Source organism: Desmodus rotundus, chromosome 6, assembly GCF_022682495.2.
Source record: "Desmodus rotundus isolate HL8 chromosome 6, HLdesRot8A.1, whole genome shotgun sequence".
Taxonomy (NCBI): Eukaryota; Metazoa; Chordata; class Mammalia; order Chiroptera; family Phyllostomidae; genus Desmodus; species Desmodus rotundus.
The window spans coordinates 155,129,314-155,139,843 of NC_071392.1; the positions used below are offsets into that span (position 1 = coordinate 155,129,314).

General features: G+C 47.7%; 1 protein-coding gene across 2 annotated transcripts in view; it reads left to right on the plus strand.

Moving 5' to 3' along the window:
- Positions 1–9,956: 9,956 nt before the first annotated feature.
- The window catches only part of CREBRF (CREB3 regulatory factor), a 42,474-nt gene continuing 41,900 nt past the window's right edge, over positions 9,957–10,530 (plus strand). Inside the window, exon 1 of one of the 2 annotated variants that reach the window (XM_024576737.3) lies at positions 9,957–10,092. In XM_024576737.3, the coding sequence (XP_024432505.2) occupies positions 10,026–10,092 (67 nt within the window). In that variant the 5' untranslated portion in view covers positions 9,957–10,025. The remainder of the gene's footprint in view (positions 10,093–10,530) is intronic. The other variant, XM_024576738.3, reaches the window with a different exon arrangement.

The window sequence follows — 10,530 nt, forward strand, 5'->3', positions numbered from 1 at the left end:
TCCGGTGTTTGTGTTTGTTAAGCTCATTTTTATAAACTTTTCTATAAATAGAATTTTCTAAAAAAATTCTATAAATTTTTAAAACTTTTCTTTAAAAAAAAAAAAAAGGCACTGCATTTCAAACCCAGGTTGGACGTATGAAAGCAGCCGTGTAGTGTGAGGTCCCCGAGGAGACTGGTAAGTACTTTCCTCAACCATTCAGTCAGCACTTGAGTGCCTGCTCCAGCCAAGGCACTGGAGGGTCAGAGATGTGGAAACGGGGTCCGTGCAAGATCAAGAGCCGTTACACTATTTGGAGAGGAAGGTCAGTCTGCATAGAACTATAACACAAGGTCATGTTTGTCCATAAAAAGTGTTACGACGGTCAGCAGGTAACTGGTCAGTACCAGCCACAGGGAAAGTTGGAACCAGTGGCTCATTGTCCCTCATACCCTCGGACCCAGGACTGAAGAAACCCAGTGATTAAAAAAGCCTGGGGTGGGGGCAGTAATTCTTGCTAGCAAGCATCTCAGTAGTTCACCGTTTGGGGGGGCTTTATTCGTTTTAAGAAGTTAAAAATTAAAATAGACCTAAATTTCTACTGGCCCACGGCTTTTTGACAGCCGGCCAAGAATGGATTTCCTGTTTTGCAGTTCGCACTTTTCTGTCCCTCCCAGACTCTCTGAACTGGGTGCTTTGCTGTTCTCATGACCAAAGAGAGTTTCGAGTTGAAGTGACTTCATTTCTTTCTTCCAGTCTTTACTTTCTTTCTGAACGTGAGGTTTTCATGAGCATTAAGCAGCCCCTTACTTCACTTTTCCAGCAAAGGGGCCTGTTCAGCGGCTTCATGGAATCCATAACACAGTGACAGCTTGACGCCGGGGGGACCGTAGTGATACGTGCTAGTAAGCCCACTGTTTATGGGTAAGGGATCTACGCCTTTAGTGCATCCTGTTAGAGGCAGACGGGGGCGGGAGGACCCATTTTCTGATTCCCACTCGGAGCGCTTCCTGCTTGCTGCCCCGTCCGGCTCAGAGTTGGATCTCGGGCAGGAGGGGAGAACTCTGCCTTCGTGGATGACCAGGCTGTCTCACATTAGAGCAACTTACTTGGCCTTTAATCAATATTTGTCGTCCAAGAAAGCAGTGCTGGTGGTTACTGTGGCTACGTAGGATGCCATGGTCTTTGACCCCGGTCACCAGGGGAGGTGCTGGGGGGTGGCTGAGACTCCAGCACAGCTGTGTACCTGGATTTTCAAGTCAGGCCGGCAGTCCGTTGTTGCTGGGGGTCTGTCTGAAAGCTTCCCAGTTCCCCCGCTACACCACCGTGGTTTGGGAGCTGTGCCTCATGATGTCCCTGATGTAATGGCACTTGCTCTGACTGTTGCTCTTCCCTGTTCTGAGTTCAGCACACAGCGGTAGCTGCTAAGGAGCCCACGGGTGTTTGGCCTGGCAGACCTCAGCTGCGTGGCCTGCTCTGGGCAGGGTGGACGGCTGCCTGGGGACTCTTCTCATTTATGATCATGGCTTGGCACATTTCCAATTTAATGGCATCATTGAAGGCAGAGGTCACAATCTTGGCTGATCCAAATCCCTGGGTTCTGTCTCATTCTGACACCTTGCACTGATCCATTTTCCTACCTCTCATTTGCTCTAAGTTAGGCCTCGGGAAGTAAACTGGGTTACATTGCTTTTCGCACTCGGGCTTGCTTGCCATTTGGCAGGACCCGATTCCTATGAGAATGTCAACTACACGAATCCCAGCGGGAAACACGGGGACGGGGGCACTGAAGGGCCTGGTGCTGCACCAGGGAGGTTTGACCGTCCCCCAGAAGGGAACATCTGGCTTCAGTAATAAGCCTTCGAGGGAGGGAAGAGTCCCTAATGAGTTCAGCAACAGCTCAGGCCTGAACCCAGAAGGTTCTCTCCAAACGCTGCTGGAACTTACTCCTAATGATGTCCGAATGGACTCAGCATAAGGCCTGTGAAGAAGAGCTCATTTTCCAGCCAACTTAAGAGATCAAAGACCTTCTGGAAAGATGGACTGCAGGCTCCTCAAGGCCCTAGGTACTGCGTCACCACCTGGCTACCTCGCTCTTGTTGAAATGAGGGGCCGGTGAAATCCACTCAGGTTTTGTGAGGGAAGCTCAGTAAGGTCCCTTGGCCCAGGCCACTTCACCCTTGAGCCTCTTTTGTTTCTCATTTAGGAAATTCTCGAGACTACTAAATGCAATTAATAGGTAAATTCAGATATGTGTTTTCTCTGCACCTCGTCCTTGAGAACTGGACCATGTTGGTACAGCATGGTGCAGCCTCTGAGATGGGTGCTTGTGAATCATTTCCTTTGACAGTCCGCTTGCCCCAGTGTTAGCCAGGGCTCAGGTCGGAAGGCGCCCCACCCAGCCCTTTCAAAGGATCCTGGGAAGATCCCTCTCCATCAAAGCCTTTCCCGCTGAATGTGGTGTGGCCTCTTCCGGTGATCCTTAGACTAGAAGAAGCCCAAGCTTTGCAATCTTACTCCATCTCTTGCCAGCTATGTAACTTGGGGCAAATCATTTCATATTGAGCCTTTGTTTTTTTTTAATGTATAAAATGGGGATAATCCCTGCCCTCTCTGTTATACTAGGTTGTTACTAAATGAGATGGTGGTGAAGATGATTTGTAAATTATAATAATAAACAGTGTATTTTCCAAACGATAAAATCCCTGGGACCCACTGACAGTACTTTTATTTCTTTTCTAAAATTTTATTTTTGACTGTACTTTTCTATAAAGATATGCCCCAGAGGGACAGCCAACTGATTTTTTTTACCCCTACATCTGTTTTCCCTTTTGATTAGCCATTCGTACTTGGGTTACAGGAAAAGCAAGGGTACCTACCTGGCTCTGGGCCTGAGCTCTGATACGGCGACGGATCTCCTAGAAACAATCACAGATCAAGTGTCTGGACCACATCCTTCCAGGTTCCACCAGCTCTTGTGCCAGAATGGGAGTATTTCTGGCATGCTTTTGAAGATGTAGTTTGCTAGGTCATGGGTTTCTTACATGGTTTTTGTTGTTTTCTTTAAACCTACAATGATGTCTACGCCCTTATCACTGACCTAACGATTACTAACTACATCTTTCTTTGGTGTTGCTTCAGAAGGAGCACCTTTTTGGTTCATTCCTTTTGGCCACTTTTTTTTTTCTTTTTTCTTTTTTTTAAGCAATGGCAAGAGCCCTGCCATGCCGAAGCAGATTGAGAATGGAGAAGTTATTTTAAATTGTTGCTCAGACATGAAAGAGTTGGCTCTGGATTTCATCTTCCACAAATTGGAAGGGTCAATTGCTCCTTGATTAACTTTATTTAAGTTATATTTTAAAATACTGATCTAGGCATTTTAGAATGGTTTCATTGCCTCCTTCATCAATGCAAGAACTCTCCCCTGTTTGGAGGACAAATATGTTTAAAATGGAGATGCTTCTTAAAAGTTATGTTGCTTTTCCCCCTGTCCTTTTATTTCAGCTTTCTCTCAAGAGTTAAATGGCTGCAATTAATGGTAGAAAATCCGTAATTTTCAAAGGAAAAAAGCACAATGAAAATACCATTGTGAAAGATATTTATCATAGCACAGTTGATGGAAAGCAACCTTCACGCCCAACACAAGGACATGCTTAAAGAAGTCCTGTCGCACCCAAGTGAGGGGGCCTCCTGGAGCCTTTAATGATTTCCCCCCCAGAATGTATACCCAGAAAGATCAAAAAGACAACACCACCATTAACATCGCCTGTCGATGGTAACTACAAATGATTTTAATAATTTTTTTTCAGTAGTTTCTCCAGTGAAAAGGTAAGACCAGTAAAAAGGAGCAACAGTAAGAGTTACTTTACTAATGAAAGATAATAGAATGTTGTGCTTGCTTTTGCAGCACGTTTACTTGGCATGGCTCCTGCACAAGGATGACAAAAAAAAAAAAAAAAAAAAAGGAAAGAAAGAAAGGTAATAGAATACGAAAAGGAAAAAAAATGGGATTTTAAACTTGTGTACGTAGCAAAAATCCTGGGAAGAAATAGACCAAAATGTTCACGATGATTATTTCTTTTGCAACTGTGTGTGTTTTGCAAACTTTCCACTAAAGAGTATGTAGTATTGTACTATTATAATCGGGGGGGGGGGGGTAGGGGAATGGTGTTTTTTTGGGGGGGGGACCATTGTCAGAATAGTGTTCGTACTTCCTTCAAACATTATATAACACACACACACCCTTTTTTAAAAAGAGTAATTCAGGGTCAGGGGAAGTGAAGTCAGCTAGATTTGTTAAACCACCGAAGCTATTCTGAGTCAGTGAAGGTTAGTGCGTCCACACAGCAATTCCGATGAACTGTTTCCATTCAGCGTGTAAAACTGGCCTCTTTCTGTATAGGTGCTCGTAGGGACAGCTCCGTGCAATGAAAAGGGAGCATTGATTTGGATTCTACCCACATGGAAAAGTGGAAGCCTTGGGTATTAGTGCGCTGGGGTGCCGCATGGGTTAGAAAAAGCCCCACTGTTCTTCCACTCCCAGCTGCTGCAAGCAAGTCTTTCATTCAGGCCGTGCTACTGCTTCACTTAAAACCCCTTGTGAAATGTATTGGCCCTTTTCCCCCCCCAAATTCCACTCCCCGATTTCCAGGCTAACTCCAAACAGGAGTATGCTAGTGGCTGAGGATGCTCCGCCACTAATACCTCCCTCTACCCAGAACACCTCACCCCCTTCTCAATGCAGCAGCCGGCTGACCCCAGCCGGGACCTGGAGGCACTGTCCCACCAGCTCGCTCTGCAAGTGGTGACCCCCTGAGTTCCCTCAGCACCCTTTATTTGTAATCACTGCTGTGTAATTCACAGGGTGGTTTCCCTGAGGCTGCAGAAACCTTTGCTGGGCAGGATCTCCAGCTTATTCAAGCGTTTGATCCCTGCAGCCTTGCAGAGTAGGTGCTCAATGAGTGTTAACTTGCTGCGAGTCCTGTGGGAGGCCAGGCCTTCCTGTGGAGCTGACTCTTGGTAAGGGCAGCAGGCAGGAGCTGCAGCCAGCCCACCAGGACTCCTGCAGCCAGAATCCTCCCGGCTTGAGCCTCAGTGGCACCACCCAGGTTGGCAGGGAGCAGGTGCCCTCAGGTGTGTGTGGAAACGCAGGCAGCCCTGCAGGAGGCCAGGTGGGCACGGAGTTACGGGGACTCAGAAACAAGCAGGGATTCCCCCTGCTACTGCCCCCCCTAATGGTAGAGAATCCACAGGTGGCACTTAGGTTTGTTACTGTGCTGTATGTGTCACTGTGACTGGCAGGTGAATGCAGGTGCAGAACATCTCACTCTGGGGCTGGGCCTTGGGAAAACAAGATGACACCTCACAGCTGGTGGGCACCCTCCCTGGCGGGAGGGAAATTGATGACCTTGTGAACTTCTCGGGTGAAAATACCTTCCATACAAAGGGCCCTCCAACTTCAATTTTCTGAGTGTTTTTGTTGTTGTTCTTCTTCTTTACTTTAGCACTCTAACCTGTTGCCTTCCTTGTATTTGGAAACGCATCTTCAGAGTTTTACCCGGGATCGGGTCCTTTGGAGTGAGTGTCCATTTATTTGTACTTCAACAAACTGTTATCATGGCAGCAGGTCTTGGTTCCTGCTTCTTATCAGTCTGTTCCTCCACTTTCTGTTTTTATCTGCTCCTTCTGGCCAAACCAACAAGAATGTCTTATTGTACCTGTCCTTTGGGAGTCTGTCCTACAACAAATGCTAGATTGTTCTCCCTTGCCTTGCTGGTTTGCTATCAGTTGGAGTTGCTGATACTAACAGTGTACTTTCAGCTCTGCGCTGACAAAAAACCAAACCAAACCGAAAAACAAGAACCCACAGGAACCATTAGTTGTCCTAGAAGTTTTCAGTCTTGGTGAAATGGACAAAACAATTTCGACAGGAACGGAATCACAAAGCCATTGGAGTGGCTTGCTGCCTTCTCTGGCCAGGCTGCTTTCCCTTTTCTGCTGCTTTTCTCAGAGAGTCCCGCCCTGGGAGGCGGAGGGGAGCAGGAACCAACCCTGCTGAGCACTGACTACACATCAGCCCCTACCCTGACCCTCAAAATCCACCCCGGCGTCGGGTTATGACAGGAGCCAAGGAAAAGCCAGTTAGTAACTTAGCCAAGAAAAGTTGGGAAGCAAATGGCCCTGAAAATCTAACACGTTCTTGATGACCCCCGGGGCCACCTGTTAGAGACTCTCATTGTATTGTTGGCTTTCCACCTGAGACTGCTTCACCAGGCTGAGTTCCTCCAGGGCAAGGACCGTGTCTTCCTGTACACATTAGACTCTCAAGAAATGTCGGTGTCTTTATCTCTCCCTCTCCCCTTCCCCTAGTCATCACTAAATGCAGGCTTGATTATGCTGTCTAAGGATGTGCCTTGCATTCTCCATAATTCACGGATGTATTTGTGTCCAGGCTACTTGATTTAATTGAGGAAATAATATCAACACACGTGATATGAATGACACCAAGCAATGCATGCACTAAGAACTCAGTTGTATGGTAGAGGAAAGGAGATGATTAATGAGAGCAGAAATAGATGTGGTAGCAATAGATTCACTTCATAAAGGACTTGGGATCCTGAGTGAAGGAGGAGGAATAGGATTTAGATGTTAATCTGTGCATTCAAACCACAAGCGGTTATTAAGCTCCCGGCTCAGAGCAGGCCTGGTTCTGCAGTATGGAGAGTGAGGAATCAGATTAATAAGTAAGCGATAAACTAGGGAAGGGCATCTGGGACCGAACTTGGTGCTTTCTGAGAGAAGTAAGAAACCGAAGCTCACAACTGTCTCCTAAAGAACACTATCCTTGAGATGTCAAGGCAATGGAAAAAAGTAATCTTCCTTCTTCCCGCAATTCCCCTCCTCGAACATCTTCTAGAAGAGATGTTCTTTTAAGAATGAGGGGTGGGTGCCAACCTCCAAGCATCTGTTAGTATGTCTTAGATTCACCCTCAGCAAAGCTCCAGTCTGCTCAGGAAAAAAAAAACAAACCCTCAGTTTTTACAAGTATCAGAAGGACACAGCTTTTCCTGGAGATCTTCCAGCTTTGAGTTGATTAATCTCAATGCTGAAGTTGTTAAATCTTAACAGGTCCAGCAGGATCTGGAAAGAAAACACTTTGAGGTGAAAAGATGATGCTCATTTAGAAGCCCTGCCTGCTTTACATGAACAGTTCATCACAGTCGGTGCTGTGATGAAGGAGCCACATATAAAGCACAAACTTTAGGCCATTAAAAAAGTTAGGACCTGTGGCAACTACTTTAATAAGTTTCAGGAGCTCAACGTTCAGGTTAGAAGGATTGTAGAGAACAGTCCATTCTGGTCCAGATTCCTGCTGGGGAAGAAACCGGGCCACAGAGAGGGCCAGCCCTCACCCTGGATCTCATAGTTGGCTGAGCCCAGATCGGGGTCTTGGGTCCAAGAACAATGTTCCAAATACATCAAGGTTTAAAGTGGGTGAAATGTCTGCAAGTACAAAGAATATCTCTGGAAGGGCACACAGAGTGTGGGTAACTGTGGTTGCTTCTGGGAAGGGGTGCCTGGGTGAGAGGGAGATTTAATAGTCACTGAATAACTTTTTGAACCTTTTGCATTTTGTGGTATGTATATGTTACCAAATCAAAAAGGAAATTACTTTTAAGAATTCATTGGAGTCCTAGGTATTGCTTTGTTTCCCCCACTGTCTCATGTTTGTGTAAAACATTTTCCTGCCTCAGGAAATGAGTCCTCCTAGTATGTAAATGATTCTGTAGGAGCAAGGTTAAGCACTTTGGAAGTGTGGCTAAAACAAGAGCCTCCTGAACCTCAAACCAACGCCCTTCCAGAGGCTCCACTTCCTGCCAACTTTGACTGTGACACCATCTGGCAGGATAAGCCCCAGAGAAACACGAATCAATGAGCAGTCAGTGGTTTCATTCACTTCAGAGCAGGATCTAGCCATTAACAAACCTTGATGCAAAGGTCTCTGTTAGCCAAAACTCTTGCCCTTTCCAAGACAACGGAAGATGCAAAGGCGGGAACCCAATTGTAATTCACTAGCAAGCGCCCTCAAGAATGTGCTAGAAGAATCGAGCTGCTCCCTGACCCCAAGGGACTGTTGCCCAGTAGAGGCGGTGAAACTGCCTGTGTCCGGAGGGCTGTGTGAAAATGGAATAGCTAACCATCTGCTGGAGTATTTCCAACAACGGTACTACAAGACAGGATAGTGTGTGATGTATTCCAAGGAGATTTAATACATGAATCTCATTGAATGAGTGAGAGGACACAGCTCCAACTTCCCAAGCTAGTTTTTCAATTGGGATTTCAATTGAAACTCTAGTTGATGTGGAAAATTAGAATGTATGCGCAAGACATAATACAATGCTACTTTTTGTGCAGTAGGGAAAGTCCTCATTCCTTCATTGGGTGTTGAGACCCTTTGGCATTCTGAAGGACACAGAGGTGAGGTAGAGTTTCCTCTTAGGTTTCTACATATACCTTCCTATTAATATTGTATACAAAAGTATTATTTTAGTAGCTGTTAAACTGCTAGAGTCTAGAGTTATCCTTATTGCTATTTAGTCCACGGTAGATCTTCTAAATGATGTCCTTGAAAAAATCTAATAATACTACCATTCGTTTCACTATTTGCTAAGCACTATGCGAAGTGCTTTATATGATTTTTTCCACTCAGCTCTCACGTCCATGAGACACTTACATAGGAGTCCCACAGAGAGCAAATAATTTGTGTTGGGTCACACGTGGTAGAGCAAGGATTCAAATACAGGTGGTTATTGAAGCAGTATTTAATGACTGCCTACCTGCCAGGCATGAAATGTAGAGGGTAAACAGCACAGCTAGTCCCTGCCCTCTTGAAGCGTGTGATCTATAGAAATCTTTCTGATTCCAAAGTCCATACTTTTGACATTGACATTATACTACTTTCCGAGATCTGTGCAAAGAGGAGCCACATTTTCAAAGGCAATTACTCCTAAGAGAAAACTGGCATCCAGATGCAATCTGGCCAGGCATTTCTGCTCCCTAATCCTCAATTCCCCATGCTTGCTAAAATCAGATTTCTGTTCCGTGCTCAAAAGATAAATTCTGAGACCTTTAGAAGTATAAAGAGCACTCTGGAAGTACAGGCTATGATAGCTGGGTCACTTACTAGCTGCCTGACCTTAAGCAAGTAACTTGACCCTTCTGAGCTTTAATTTCCCCCTCTGAAAATTGGTCTATTACCATTGCATGTGCTTGTAAGGCTAACTACATGAGGTGATGAGCCCATCCCAGAGTACACGTTCAACAATAAAGCATCGCTGTGGTTATTAATAGGATTAAGAAGCACAAGAAAACCTCAAATCCAAGAGTTACCAAGGTTTGAAGTTGTGTACAGGTCTTCTCTCTTAAAGGTGCACACGATCTGATCCCTGTGTCTGGGGCATACGTGCGCAATGAATATTAGTTGAATGAATGAACGAAAGAATGACTGAAGGCAAGGTCAGTCTCGGTGAATAAGTTAAGAAGGACAGGCCATTCATAAAAACAAGGTCGATACAACCCCTCTTAAATTAAAATGCCCTCTGTTCCCGCAGACCCCTTCAAATTTCAGTGAACTTAAACTGAAAATGGGCATGTCAACACTTTCAGGCCCTACCGCGTAGTTGTGAGATCAGAGAAAACGCTGGGGGACGGGAAAGCCTTTGTAAACGAACACGCTCCTTAACGTAAGTGTGCTGGATATCTGAGACGACCCTCGCCCACGCTGCAGTGGCAAGCGCTGAGCCCCCGCTCCGCCCCCTCTTCCGGGTTTTTTCCGGCAACCCGCCCCTCCGGCATCACGTGATAGGGGTGCCCTGCCAGGCGGAGCTCCTGATTGGCCGGGCTGCAGAACGCCTCGTGATTGGCCCGAAGCCGGCGGGCCCCCGCCTCCCTCCACCTCCACGCCGCGGCCCACGTGAGGGGGGCGAGTCACGCGATTTCCGGGAACCCGTCAGGAAGGACATAAACAAAAACAAACCCGAGGCAGCATGGAGAGGGGCCGCGGCCCCCTGCAGCAGAACCGGACCCAGTCCCTGAGCCACCCCACAAGCACAGGTGAGCGCTGCTGCCTGCCGCCCGGAGCCCGCAGGGGGCCCTGGGCTGGAGGACAAGCCGGCTGGGGGGGGCGGAGGAGGGCCGCTGGCCTAGGAGGCAGCAGCGCCGGAGCTCTGGGCCAGGCCGGCGCGGGGCTGGGGCCCGGACCAGGGCAGAGTCTCGGGGCACGCGGGCCGCAGGCTGCCGCCTGCGGGTCACGGGGGCTCCGGCCCTCCCCTCCCCCACCCATGGCCCCGGACGGTTATATAAAAGCGCGGGGCGGCGGTAGGAAGGGACCCACGGGCGGGAAGCAGGCTAGGTCAGGGGTGGGCAGTGCCGGGCGTCCGCCCCGCCGGGCCGCCCGGCCCTTCGCCGCTGCCTCCGAGCCCGGGGCCGTGGCTGCCGGCAACCGGCCCCTGTCAGAGAAGCGAGCGGGGTGGGAGGGGGCCGGGGAAGGGA